The sequence below is a fragment of the Bactrocera latifrons genome, unplaced genomic scaffold, assembly GCF_001853355.1.
Source record: "Bactrocera latifrons isolate USDA-ARS-PBARC rearing strain unplaced genomic scaffold, ASM185335v1 scaffold_113, whole genome shotgun sequence".
Lineage (NCBI taxonomy): Eukaryota > Metazoa > Arthropoda > Insecta > Diptera > Tephritidae > Bactrocera > Bactrocera latifrons.
Genome location: NW_017534553.1, coordinates 525648 through 541253, shown reverse-complemented (window position 1 = coordinate 541253; position 15606 = coordinate 525648). Strand labels below are relative to the sequence as shown.

Below are 15606 nucleotides of genomic sequence, written 5' to 3'. Positions count from 1 at the left end.
CAATTATTTTAATGATTAAATATTAACAAATAAATAACAACATTCAACCACAAAAATGGTTATACAACCAAAATCGCCTTTAAAAGTCGTTGATGATGTTTTTATTATACAAAATTCTATATAGGTTAATTGAAAAGTCCCTGGCTTGACTCATAGATGGCGTTACTAGAATTTAATAAATTTTCCGTATGCCATAACTTTCAAAGGCGCGTGTATGAATTTGAAAGCAGTCGGATCAGTAGTTCGTCAATTAACGGGTGGTCCAAGTAAAAGTTTTTTTTTTCAATAGCATTTTTTTGACAGATCACGAGTGAGTCGTGTCAAGCTGTCATTTTATTTCTGCTCAGTACTAGTTGTGACTCGTACTGACGTATGGAACGACTTGGCGCATTTTAATGGAACGCCATTAAATTGAAAGCGTACAAAATATAGCTTGTGCAAGAACTGAAGCCATTTGACTCTCCCAAGTGACATCGCTTCGCTCTATGAGCTCTTGAAAGAGCAAATTTTGTTCAGTGATGAGGGCTATTTCTGGTTCAATCGGTGTGTAAACAAGCAAATTCGCCGCATTTGGGAAAAAGAGCAACCTGAAGAGATTCAAGAGCTGCCTTTTGATCCAGAAAAATCAACGGCTAGGTGTGATTTGTGGGCCGGTCAAGTCATCGGTCGATATTTCTTCAAAAATGATGCCGATAAGGACGTAACCGTTATCGCGCCATTATAACCGACTATTTTATGTCTGAATTTGAAACTCGTGATCTTGACGGCATTTGATTTCAAMAAGACGCCGCCACTTTCAATGGACCAATGGATTTATTGAGATAACACTTCGGTGAGCAGATAATTTTACGTTTTGGGCACCAAGATCATGTGATATCATTCCGTTAGATTTGCTTTTTTCCTGTAGGCATACAAGGTGCGTCCCAATGTAAAGAAGACAAACAATGTAAGAATGATGTTTAAATATATAATTATAAACCCCASAAATTTCGTTTTAATCAATTAATTCTTTTTCTCTTAAAGACATCCTCAAAAAAATCGATTTTTTGAAGCTTCTAAATCAGACTCCCCCTTAAATCATTTTGAGGGAGGCAAAATTTTTTATTGTGAAAAAATTGATAAAARAAATTTCGCGTTTAGATCAAATATTGCGTTTTGAAGGGAAAAAAATATAATTGAAGCAGAAACATAGCTTGATGACGACTTTCCAAACACTGTCCTAGGAAAATCCACCATCTAGGATTGATATGCTAACCTTAGACGTGGTGAAATGAACACCGAAGCCAGTGAACGTATACGAGAAAGTTCTGTACAACGATTTTTGAATTGATATGGGACAATGGATGAAACATGCCTCCATCATTGCACTCCAAAGTCCAATGGACAGTCATCCGAGTGGACTGCACACGATGAACCTGCGCCAGTGTGGAAAATGCAACAGTCGATTGGCAAGGTTATGGCGTCTATATTTTGGGATGCGCATGGAATCATTTGTATTGACTACCTTGAAAAACTAAGAACCATCAACAGCGACGACTATTATTGATCCGTTTGAAGCACGAAATCTCAGAAAAACGGTCGCATTTGAAAAACATTAAAATGCTATTTCACCAAGGCAATGCATCGTGTSACAAGTGAGTGTGTACGATGGCTTCGAACTTTATTCTCCAGATCTCGCTTCCAGCGACTATTTCCTGCACTCAAATCTCAAAAGAATGCCCATAGGGTAAAAACTTTCATCGAATGAAGAAGTTGTCGCCGAAACTGAGGCCTGTTTTGAAGCAAAGGACTAATCATACTACAAAAATAATATAGAAAAATTGGAGGGTTGCTGTAATCAGTGTATCGGTCTTGAAGGAAACTATGTTGAATAAAAAATGTTTGGCAAAAAAATGTGGCAGGTCGTAGACATTGAAATTGAACTGTTACAACATTTCATTCGCGTATACCTTATTCAGAAAACTTATATTCATTTTCACTTGAAATACTTCTTCCAAAACCTTCAAAACAAGTGAAGACCTTATCAAATAAATTACATTAGAGTTAAGTAATTAAACAATAACAAAGTTGCTGTTAATTTGCGTCACTTTCTTCGACTCGAACTCGAACTCGTTCAAGAAAGCCATAAAATCACATGTTGAATATTACATTAACGAACATCTGTTAGACAAGAACACGTTAAAATTCAACAATAGAATAAAATAAATAAGTACAAAGAAGAATACTGTGTTGACATAGAATTGTTGAAGCGTACCAAAAGTGCGAGACTAACCAAAACAAACGAGTCGGCTAGAATTAATAAATAAAATACTGCCCTAGGGCACTGAAAAGCCACTCAGCATTGGATAAAGTAGAACGAAAGAAATGCAAAAATAAACACAAAAACAAAAACAAAAAATCAACAACAAAGCTTAAGTACAGGGCTGAAGGTCATTGGGGTAGAAACAAACAAAAATGTTTATTATATGCTACTGTAGATATATACATATATTTATATATACAGACATATGTATATGCTCTTATATATAATACGTATATAAGACAAGAAAAACTGGGGAAACCAAATGACATATATGCCTAACAACAAACACCTCTTTAGCAATGACCTTGAACCGAGTGTGTTACCATTGCGCACACCAAAAAAAGGCTATCATGGGGGGGAAGCAACAACAGTATTAAAATAAAATTACTCGTTACAGATAGGCGGCCAAGTGTGTGAGTATCGATTAATTCTAATTTGTCATTGCATTGGGGATTTGCTGGCACTCACCACAAGGCAATTCACCAAATTACTTACACACCCATACACACACACACAGGTAAAGAAGCCAATGAATTTACAGTAAAGCATATGTATGTATGTAAAATATATTGCGCTGTCATAACACTATCCAGCACCATGACAAGCTATACAATAACAAGGGTAATTAAATTTGCAAAACTAAAAAGCAAAAAAAAAAAAAATTAAAACAAAACTTAAAAGTAAAAAAAAAAAAATTAAAGCAAAACTAAAAAGTAAACTTGAAAAAAATGTATGTAATATTAAAACAAAAATATAACATTCAATTTTCTTCTATGAGTGTGAAACTGTTTGTATGTCGATAAAAAAAAATTATAACAACAACAGCAATAATATTTACCAAAGACTTCGGAAGTGAAAGGTAAATAAAAATTCATTTACTGCTGAGCTTATAAGCCACGAATACAAATTTACAGCGTAGTAAAATAAAACAAAACAAGAAAAAACRTAAACTTCGGTTGCACCGAAGCTAAATAACCTTTACAGGTGCATTTCTGTTAGTAACTATGTGTTCAGTTTGTATGGCAGCTATATGTTATACTTAACCGATCTGAACAATTTCTTCGGCGATTACATTGTTGCTTTAGAAAATAACCTGTGCCAACTTTTGTGAAAATACATTGTCAAATGATCGTTAGGTTTCAGACGGACAGACGGAAAGGGCTAAATCGACTCAGCTCGACATACTGATTATATATATACTTTATAGGGTCTCCGACCCTTCCTTCTGGGTGTTACAAACTTCGTTACAAACTTAATGTACCCTGTTCAGGGTATAAATATTAAAACAAATTTGTATCAACAGCAATAACAAGATAAAACTCAGCAGAAAACATGTAAGGAAGGGCTAATGCGATCCTTTGTGCCAAATTTCATTTTAATATCTTTATTTATGGCTTAGCTATGACACTTTATAGGTTTTCGGTTTCCACCATTTTGTGGGCGTGGCAGTGGGCCGATTTTGCCCATCTTCGAACTTAACCTTCTTATGGAGCCGTTCAGTTGTATGACAGCTATATCACATCGTGGTCCGAGCTGGAAATTTCTCCGGATATTATAATGCTGCTTTGAAAATAATCCATGTCAAATTGTTTCCAATGAGGATGATATGATTCCGGCCATTTTTTATTTGTCATGATTCGCAATTTTTTTCATTGCATTCAGTAATGTTTACAGTGTCATCATGGAATGATATAGCCAAGAACAATGGTCGAAAATTATTCAATTTTATTATCAAAATAAACGTCCTCCAATTGCAACTTCTCGTGCGCTTTTGCCATTTTATGATCGTCATAATTGTCCACCTATGCTCGCTTTTCGTTGAATTGTTGAATATTATTATTACTGATTATTAATAATAAAGTGCAAGTGCCAACAAGACAAAGAAATGCTCTAAACAATGAAAATATTGCTGTCGGTCAGGCAAGTGTTGCTCAAGACCGCGATTTGTCGATTCCAAGACATCTCAAACCACAATCTGGCGGATTTTAAGAAAGTATTTGGGCTTGTATGAGTATAAAATTGTTCTCACTCAAGAACTGAAGCCGTTGCATCACCGTAGACGTCGTGAAATTTCTCATTTTGACTTGGAACAACTTAAAAACGATAATGATTTAAAAAAAATATATTTTTTTTTCTGAAGCTGGTGCCACCGTTGCTGACAATGGAGAGCACAGTTGAAAGAAGTTGATCTTGACAACATCTGGTTCCAAGACCAAAAGACGTGGTACGTATACAATACCACACAGCACGTGTAACAACCGAATTATTGCTAGAAAAGTTTTGAGATTCGATTATTGCAAGAAATTGTGGCATTGAATGGACTCCAGGAAGTTGTGATTTAACAACATTTGACTACTTTTTGTGGGGTTATTTGAAGTCATTCGTCTCAAGTTGTAGAAGTCAGTGCCGAATGTCATACGACTTGATTTAGTGGAAAAAGTACTCGAAAATTTGGTTCATCAAATTCGTTCCTGTAAAAGAAGTCACGGAGGCCATTTGAGTGATTTTACATTCAGAACTTAATTGTCTCGATTGCATTTGTGCTGAGGGCATTAAATATGTGTCAACACTTCGAAGCGATGATTCGGCTGCCGTATGCACCAGTTCATTGCCATTAAGATAGACTATTGGTAAAAATATGATTGCCAAAGTAGAAAAGTAAATATAATAGAGAGCAGTGCAAAACCGACTCTTGACATAAAGAGAAAATAAAAATAAAAGTACCTTACTTACAAATTGATTTCGAATTTGTTGCTATCTTTGGTATATGCACGTGATAACGCGGTGAGAGTGATTTGAATTTGCGCTTACTACGCAGTGCCTGATATGGCACTTTATTCATAATTTTTCTACTTGTTTCCCTTGTTTTTGCAACACGATTATTGCGGTCAAGGAAGTTTAACAGCAAATCTGCATGCAAACATTTACATACGAACACGCATACAGTTGCTTGACGAAATATTGTATTTAGTGGCGTGCGTTTTTCTTTGTTTGCAACGATTTCATTTCGCAAATATTTGCAATTTCACTTGACTTTGGCTCTGGGCTGCGCAAAACAAAGCAAACAGAGCATGGGATGAAGTGCAAGGTGGCAACAGCGCTGAGAAAAAAAGGTGTGTGTATTTGCGTTTGGTTTTCAAGTACTTAGTAGCGATTTCTTGCCATTCGTGTTTTCTTTGTGCTCTCGTCAGCCTGCAGATTAATTAAACACATTCTACACACCCAATATTGGAAGCAGTTTTTCCCATATTACACTCTGAATCCTATACCCTAAGTTAGCCAAGATGTTTGTAACAAAAAGAAGTCTTTTAAAGTATATAATAATAATAATAATAATAATACCCAACGATTACCCTCCACCCGGCCAACCGACGCGAGGGGCGCAATTCGCGAACGAGCGGAATTAGCCGAGTCATAATAGGCAAGGGAGTTTTAAGCGTTGCGATCTTAAGCTGCTCAGCTGCAGAAACAAAGATTTCAACAGCCAAAACTAAGAATTTGATTAAAGTTTATAATTTTTAAATGTTACTTATTAAGAGTAAATAAAATAATTTTTTTTTATGGTAAAGAGTGAATCTGTTAGATCAAATGTGCTGGAATGAGAATCCAAATCGTGACATATACGGCGGAATGGTTCGTTTAACTCGAAATTTGTTCTAGAAAATWTKWAAAGTAAAGGTCTAAACTGCCTGGTAGAGCGAGCGGGAATATTAAAATTGATATCAGACAAGAGAGATGGGCTACATGTATATGGTATAAAGATTATCAGCGTGACAAGCTGAGTGGGTTTAGAAATGTTAATATGTCCGTCTCATGGAAGCCTAATATCGCAAATAGAGCAACGAAGGCATCGATTGCCTTGAACTGCTGCATAGGAGTCATTGGCAAAAGATGGGGCTTCCCTCCGAAAGTAGGCTTTTGGTTTAACGACGCCAGAATGTAGTGGAGAGCTAGAAAGGAAGCTTGAAAACGTCACACGAACGGCCATGGAATTAATGTCATTTCACATAGAGTGCCTATAGCAATTGACGGAAAATGTATGGCCGCGAATGTTATGATCAGACTCAGAGAGTCTGGGTTTCTAAATGGATAAGGAATGCCTAGATAGCAGGCCTCCGCGCGAACTTGACCACCGCTTGGCGCCAACAATTCATGCGCTGTCGCAAGATCCTTCAGGCTCARGAGATCCGGTGAGCTCTTTTCCTTCAGTAAGATCAACCTCTCTCTAGTCGTGGGGGTTCTAACAAGCCGTTGCCATATTGGCGTTCGCGATGTAAAATTGCGAATCTTGCCGGACTCCAACAGTCGAAGGTGGATGATTTTTATTGGGGGCGTTTTGCTGATTTATAACTTCAAATTACAGAATTTTCTTCTCCACAAATTTTCCTAAAATCAAAAGCAATATGAAACCACTCTAAATCTCTACAAATATATTTGAGGTGCCCTAGGAGAATAAAATTATAAAATCAAAAGACTAACTGTAGAAAAAAGCGGTTAATCCTAATATCTCAAGTCTCGGAAAGTGCACTTAAAAAAAAAAAAAAAATTACCCAATAAGAAAACTAAAAGAAAAGAAAACTAAACAAGTAAGGAAGAGCTAAGTTCGGATAAAAAGCCAGAGAAATACCTTAAGGTGTAAAAAAGAGAATTATTGATCCGATTCAACCCATTTTTGATTCAAAGACATACTACTTATTATCATGAAGGGATACTTTCTGCATTTTCCCAAACATTGCCCGATATTTTCGGTTAAAAGTCAACTATAAATGCTGGGGTTCACATATTCGATACCTAGGGAGTTGAACAGTTTCAGTTGGATTTCGGAAATTGCCACGTACTAAATTTATTCGAAATCGTTTGGTTGTGTTCTGCGATCCAATTTTCACTCTGCCTCCCATGAAGCCCTCCCATACCACATCGGAGGTAAAATTTTATGTCTGTGGCGTGTTTAGTTATTGTATTATTGCGTTTTTAGTAGTTTGTTACAGTACCGTTATGTGGAGAGTGAGCGGTGTTATCTTCATCTTCAACCATTTTCACACCATCGTTCTTATATTATTCGAGCTGAGCAAATTTGGTTGTAGTAGCTTTAGTCGTTTAGGAGACATGTGCATTAAACCTATTAGAGGGCAGGGCCACGGCTACTTTTTCAAAATTTTTTGCTCACTGATGAACCTTGCTACTGCGATCCCCTGTGCCAATTAGAGTTTTACATCTTAATTTAGTGCTTATTTTTGCCACTTTATAGGTTTTCGGTTAATGACAGTGTGGGCGTTGCAGTGGTCCGATTACGCCCATCCACGAACTCGTACTTTTTWACTAAGGAACGAGCCTGCCAAGCTTCATCAATATATCTCAAGGTTCAGCTTGCAYGGAGGTAATGCTTACAGTTATCTGCATGCAACTACTTCTAAATCAAAGCGAAACAACACAAATATAATGGCAAACCAATTAACCGCCACTGATGTCTGTTTGTCTGCAGGAAATTGCCATGTTGCCACAATGACTTAAAAAACACTGCCCATGAAGTTACTGCTGCCAAAAATGTGCGCTACGCCCACAGAGTTTGTGAAACAGGCGCGCACTTCCACTTCCCACCACTTGTTGGTCTGACACTCATACACACATACACACATAAATAAAGCAGTTAGAATATGATGTTTGACTTTGTTGTGTCTGCAGGCCACAATGTGGCTGCTTCCTGCGCCTGACCGCTGCCACCAGCAAAGTTGTCACTGATGCCTTGCCTACTACACTGTACCGCAGTGGCAACTCTTATTTGTAGAGCTGTTAGTTGCAGTTGTAGAATACCTTGGTGTGTCATGGCGTATGAGTGTAATGTGCTGGCGGTTTCAAGGGTTAAAGCTCTGTTTGGCAGCAGCAAACAATATTTTTTATTTGTCATAATTTTGGTTTTCCCCACACTTTGTGGAAATTTCAGCTCTTGTTTTTGCTGCAAGCAAGTGAAAAAGTCTTTCTAATTCTCTGTTTGTTCACCCACATATTGATTTACAATTAAAGTCATTAGCTTTTTGTAGTCGCGTGCTTTGTGCTATTCACTTCATTTTTATCGCTTTTTATTGGCCTGCTGTTTTTTACACACTTTACACAGGCAAATTGTTGCTGTTACAGCGGCMCACGTACTAAGCGCCTGCACGTATACTATATGCATATACATATGTATGTAGTACATATATATATGTACGTGTATTTATCGGTTATTTATGCAAAATAACCGCAATTTACGAGCGCTTATTGATTTACAGCACAATCACCGTTATTGTTGGGGAAACGCTGTGCGCTGAAAGGCAACAACAGGTTTTGCACACGCCCCCTCGCTCGTGGTAATGGCTTGAGCGCTCGCTAGGGGCAGTTAAAGTACCGTACAGCTGCTGCCGCGCCCGCTGGCTCGCTCCACCTTTGTCTCATATGTTAGGCAATTCATTTCATTATAATTGTATGCACAATTGGGTTGTTACAAACACTTTAAGGAAGTAATTTACTGGATTTTAGTTAAAGCCTAGAGCTGCTATGCAAGTGTAAAGACGGAAAATAGACATTAATTGTTTGACTTGTTGACACTTAAGTAAACGCAGTTTGACACCTTTTATGGATTAATTATAAATAAATGTTAGTTTACTGATAATTTATAGATAGCAAAATGGCCTATGAAAAGCTGCCGACTAATGTCAAGTGGAAGATAAATGACCCTGTATCTTCCACTTGTTCTAATTTTCCTGATGTTATTGTTGTAACGGTTATCTAGTCCCCACTAGAGTGTTAAGATTCAGATAAATTGTCATCGAGGTCATTCAACGGTAGACCCAGGAAACGTGCGGTTTAGATGAGGTCGAAACCAAGAGAGTGGGGTCTCAAATGTGTGCGGTTAGCTGAGCATGCAACGAGATGGTTAGAGTTATGCGGACATATGCATGTTGGACATAGCAACTAAACAGAAATGGTTTAATGCAAATAAGTCTCATGTGGGTTGCCGTTTATATTTAGAGATTAGAGAACGAAATCAAATTGAAACAGTCGCTTGATTGTTTTTGAAAATATGCTCCATTAAGATCTATACACTCAACGCATCAACCGCTTCTACAGATGCCGAAAAATTTTTACCTTTTACTTAATTTTTTACGAATAGGAATAAAAAGAAGCCATTCGGCGCTTCGGGTTCGATGTTTTAAGTGCTCAAAAATGCAGTTATTTTAGTCGAGGTGTGAGCTCGCATTGTTGTGTTGGACAGTGATCCGTCTTCGATGATTGGTTCCCCGGACATTTACTGTTCTGCGTTGATCTAGTGGTATGATTGCACTATGGCCAGTTTTTATACTCTCGCAACAAAGTTCCTAAAGAGAGTATTATAGTTTTGTTCACATAACGGTTGTTTGTAAGTCCTAAAACTAGAAGAACTAGATCTGTCTCTTATACACATCTAGATGTGTATAAGAGACAGCTACTATACTATGTCAACCAAACTCTACAGAGTCATTTTCTTCAGGCACTTCCATATACAGTTCAAAAATGGAAGAAATCGGATAATAACCACACCCACCTCCCATACAAAGGTTATGTTGAAAATCACTAAAAGTGCGTTAACCGACTAACAAAAAACGTCAGAAACACTAAATTTTACGGAAGAAATATTAGAAAGAAGCTGCACCCAGGCTTTCTTTAAAAATTGAAAACGGGCGTGGCTTCGATCACTTATGGACCAAAAACCATATCTCAGGAAGTACTGGACCGATTTCAATGAAATTCGGTACATAATAGCTTCTTAACACCCTGATGACATGTACGAAATATGTCTGAAATCGGTTCACAACCACCCATGCAGTCATTTTGAAACACCCATGCAGTCGACTGTTGTTTACTTTCAGACTCATACGCATAAGTCCACTATTCATCACCTGTCACGATTTCATAAACGTGTTTCGAAGCATCGTTATCGTATGTATTTTTTTAATATTTCTCTCGACCAATACACACCGGTCTTCTTTTGAGCGATTGACAAATTCCAACCTTTACGATCAAGTGGTCAGTTGCAATACTAGGGTTACAAAATCCCGAAATATAAAAGGCAACCTACGTAAAAAAAAGCAACAGAGATTAATTTCTCTGCTATTAAGCTGCTTCAATCAGAAATATTCTTTAAGTGAGTGATGTTTGATCACCAAAACACATACCAAAAACACTGGCAACGTTTTAGCTACCATGCAAAATCTACATATAAAAAGGCGATTTTCGGAAATAAAAAAAAAACGAGGAAAGCTGTTGCCAAAACTATACTACTCTCCATGTGAGCAATTTTCGTAGCATAAAGTAGTATAAAAAGATCTTTTCATGATTTCGATTGCGGGTTGATTTACAGGGAGCCATAAAAAAAGAAAAATTGCATATGCAGGAATGTTCTGCGGATCATTTTGAACAACTTGCCTAAGAGACTATTGAAGGATGCGTTTTTTAGGAATTATAAAAATGTCTTCATCACATATCTCCAATACAACCGATCATTCACACTTTTTTAACTTCGCCTTAAATCTCGCTAGCTCGAAACCGGTTTTGGATTAATATTCTCTTAAGCTGCAATTTAGAAACTTGTATTCAAAAAAAATTTTTTCTATGCCTATAATATTAAGCTATTATATTTAAACATCGGAAAGAATTGGACCAAAAGAGGAGAATACAGGACTACCTGAATTTAAGATATATAGTATATGAAGGAGTGATCCTAGTGACGAATGTTATAAACTCTTGACCCAAACAGTATGTCTGCCAAGTAGTTTGAAAATACCGAGGTATATAGCTTAATATCTCAAATTGATGTCGTCTTGTTAGAAATAATCCATTAGATATTTTTTAGAAAACATAAATTGTTCTGTAAAAAGCTTTGAGTTATCGTAAATTTAACTTCTGGTTTTCATAGTTGGTATATCATATACATATACATATATAATTAGCATTTTCTTCTTTTATAATTACTATTAATTAAATATAAGAGATAATTAAATGAATTAAAGCAAATATGCTTGATAATTACTCGTCCTAACTAAGGACTTTTTTTTGGTATTCAAAACTAATTTGATGATAGGGAACGGCTCCTTAGGGCAACGTCAAATTTGAGGAAAAATAAGCTTGAATMATGTGTTGCTTATGGGTATTTCTAGGAACCTTGAAATAACACTTTCTTAACCTTAAAACAACACTTTTTACTGCGACAAAATTCGTCAAAACAAAACTTCATCAATATTGTATATTATGTAACGCTCCAGACCATTAGTTCCGTGGCTTAAATCTAACGAACAGGCCATTCGGAAGATTGTGGAAAGGAATCATCGTTTTCGGGATAATTCGCGGTTTGTTTTTCCAACACTCATCAATCTCATTGAAATCATTTAGATTGCTGCACGACTACATAACTGTCCATAAAACGTGTGTATTTTAATATTATTTTTGGCAGATGTTCTTTGTGTTTACAGCGTACACTCAGTAGGTCTGAACACAAACACAGGCGACGAAGTCGTTGAAACTTTTGCAGAAGCGTTTTGGGAAGTCAACTTTATCACAAACATAAGTATTTGAGTGTCACAAAGCATTCACAGAAAATCGTGGAATCATAGAAAACTCGCCTCTTGTCGATCGTTCCTTTACCACTGTTAATCTCGCCATCATSGAAAAAGTTAGAGAAACAATGTTTGAAAATGTGTTGAGTTGACGTTAGAGAGACCAAAAGAGATCGGAGAAATCAGGAATCTGTAACGAATAAACTAAACACACATTTTGGTTATTGATTTGGGTGTGTGTATCAATGATAGATTCGTAGCAAAATACCCAAAACTTTTACAAAACGAGCCGCGAGTAGAAGTCGTAAAAGGGATGTTTGAAACGTAACTGAGAGCCTTTCACCAAACAAATGTATCATTACTGATGACGAGACGTGGATTTATGCAAATGACGTCGATACAAACGAATCTAGCGAAGGTACTGAAGGCCATCCCAACTAATCGTTATAACATGTGAACAGAAAATTCGATTAAACATTGGCATGCTTGGGATAAATACCGAGAGTTGAAGAGCGAATCGATAAGCATTTGCAGGCAAAAAAAAAAAATAAGCCAAAATGTGTGAGTGCGAAGAGCTTGACAAGCTGGCTGACAAGGGTAATTCTACGAAAAATGCGCGACTAACAGATGGTTTCAAGACCGAAGCATACTCTTGTAGAATTCCCCGTTGTAATCTAGTGTGTTATGCCCAGAGCWTACACTTMTCTAAAYTGCTGAATRGTAKTGAAACCTTTATCACCCGATTCCYCAATCGATGACGATAGAGCGGACGTTCCATTGCCCGACCATGAAGAAGTTCGAAGAGCAATTACTCATCTAAAGAAGAACAAAGCGTCAGGGGCCGATAGACTGCCGGCCGAGCTATTCAAATACGGTGGCGAAGARCTGATAAGGAGCATGCATCAGGTTCTATGTAGAATATGGTCGGACGAAAGYATGCCCGACGATTGGACGTCAAATCCAGCAGTGGATGAAACGATGAACTATACACTATATACGACGACATTGAAATAGWTGACCGTATTAAGAAACAGCTGAGTATACTCCAGCTCGGAGAGTATTCGACGCAGTAACCGCTGAGGTAAGCAGAGAAAGAGAAAGACTTCCACTCCGTTGGGAAGATGGGGAACCACCTGGCCACAATTTAAATCTTCAATTTGGTGCCARACAGCGAAAAGTAGGAACGACTGGCGCGCTGCTGTAAACTCAGCTATAAGCGCGTAAGCGGTGKCTACGCCAATAAGGAAGAAGAAGAACGGCAATTAAGAGCTCGAAGCTTGACACTATGGAACCATAAAATGTCTGAATTTCCAAATAAATACAACAACAATGCRTATTATAACAGCCAACCCATAAAACATATGTAGAACAGAATACACAATCCACAGATACTGTAAGCAAGGACAAAAAGTAAACACGTACAATATATGTATATGGTTATGGTAGATATGGAGCACGCTGTATGCAATGTAAATATGTATGTATGTCCAATATGTATTTATGGCATATGTAAAATGTGCCTATGTGAAGGTTATCAACAGTGCATATAATAATAATGTTAATATTTACGGGCACTTCTTCATCCATGGAGTCCTCCTCGTCCATTTTGATGATGGCGCTGCTCTCGCCAGCAACTGCACTCACGCTGTTACCCGTTGTTGCTGTTTTGTTGTTAACCGTGTGAAATAAAAAAGTTTTCTTATGGCCGCGCAGAAAGTGCCGGCTATTGGCGGCGCCGCTATAGACGATCGCTGCTGCTGTTGCTGCCGCTGCCACTGCCGCCGGTGCGCTGCCGCTGCGAAAGAAATTATTTGCGCTGCCGTCAGCGATGGTCAATGCCACAGCGCTGCTGCTGGCTGTGGAATTGGCGTACGAGGCGGTCGGCGATGAGGCCGATGTCGAGTTCGARGATGCTGACGCAGACACCGAACCAGACGCCGTAACGTTAGCGATTGTTTGTGTGGCGTGCGTATTTGCCGCAGGCGCAGCTGCTGGAGTAGTGGCCGCTGCCGCTRTTGTTGACGAGGAGGATGATGTGGTCGAAGTGGCTGAGCGCCAAATGCTGCCACCTAGACCGCCGATTAAGCGTCGACCGCTGCCGACTATGCCGCCAACACTGTGACCAACTAACAAGCCAAGGCCACCGCCAACGCTGCTGCCGCTGCCGTTGTGATTGTGGCTGCTGTTGGTGTTATTATTGTTGTTATTATTATTGCTGCCGCTGCTGCTGTTGCTGCCGTTGCTGTTGCTCGAACTGTGATTGTGTAATAAGCTCAAATTGAGGCCGCGTTTGCCGCTGACACTATTGTTGTTGTCAGTCTGTGTGGCACAGCGTCGGGTCGGATTTAAGGGTGCCGCGCTGCCTGTGCTAACGCTACTGCTGCTGCCGCTGTGACTGCAAGCGCTGCTAGCCTGACCGCTGGCGCTTGAACTACTACTGCTGCTGCTGCTGCTGCTGCTGCTTGGGTAGAGCAACTCTGCGCTGCCACCGCCGCCGCCGCCACCGCCACCGATGCCGATACTGTTGCTGCTGCCACCGACGCTGCTGCTACTCGCTATGCTGATGCTGCCTGCCACGCTGATGGCGCCAACACTTTCACCACCACCACCAACACCCACGATGCTGTCGATACCAAGCCGATCACTACCGCTACCGTTACCGCTACTGCTACCGTTGCCAACGCCAACACCGCTGCTGCTATTCAAAAGCGTATTATTTTTGATGAACATTTAAGGCCGAGAACGGTTGCCGCACTTGGATGAGGCGTTTAAGTTGTGTGAGWGTGTGTGAGTATTGTTTAATCGTTATTGTTGTTTTTTTTTATTTTAATTTTTTTTTTTTTAGTTTATTTTAATTTTAATTTTCGCTGTTTGCTTCGCCCAAATTTGAACGCATAAACAAAGGCGACAACAAAAATCGCTTAATAACTGTAAATGTTTGCACGCTTTTATTTGCACTTTTTAAGCTACCGCTCAGCACTCTTAAACACTTTGTATTTGGCTACAAGCTTTCAGAGCTTTTCTTTACAGTCTGTGTTGTTTTTGTTTTTCCTTCTTACTCTGCCTAATTGCTACCAAAGAAGTAATGATTAATTTATTTTTGCAATTATAACTGTTTTCATGATTTTTATTTATTTTCTTATTGCTACTGCTGCCGCCGCGCCGCTGTCGCCAACAYGCTTGCGAAATGCGCGACACATCCGGCACTTTTGACACAATTATCTGCCGATGTTTGCACGTGATCAGGTTTAAATTTGCATTGCGACAAATATTCTCGCAAATACAAAAACGAAAAAAAAAAACCAAAAAAAAAAGAGAAATAAAAATAAAATATTATGACAATAACAAAAACGCAAAGAGAAAGACAAGTTTGCCCTTCCCTCCGTCAGTTTGTTGATCTACTCTTTGCTCTTAGGCCAGCGAGTTATGTAAATGTGCACATATGTATGTATGTGTGTATGCTTATATTCCTGTCTGACGGCAAACGCCTGCGATTTGACCGCCGCCGCACGCGCCCAAATATTATAAGTTACAGTTAGCGCATGCAATCACAAAAGCGTTAAGCAGACAAAAACAAAAAAAAGTTTAAAAAGGCAACACAACTGATTACAAAATTAAATGCAATAAACTCATTCCGGCTGTCTTTAGATTTATGACTATTCAATTTTATGTATATAATTTTGCATCTCATTGTATTATATTTTATTTATTTGCTATAATTTCTGTTAATAACTTTAT

The 15606-nt window shown here is 38.4% G+C and overlaps 1 protein-coding gene across 1 annotated transcript in view; it reads right to left on the bottom strand.

Annotated features, from left to right (window-relative positions):
* Positions 1-14939, bottom strand: part of LOC108975108 (F-box/LRR-repeat protein 20) — a 63658-nt gene extending 48719 nt beyond the window's left edge. The window contains exon 1 of the mRNA XM_018943392.1: positions 13438-14939. Within this exon, the coding sequence (XP_018798937.1) occupies positions 13438-14598 (1161 nt within the window). The 5' untranslated portion in view covers positions 14599-14939. The remainder of the gene's footprint in view (positions 1-13437) is intronic.
* Between the last annotated feature and the right edge of the window lie 667 nt (positions 14940-15606).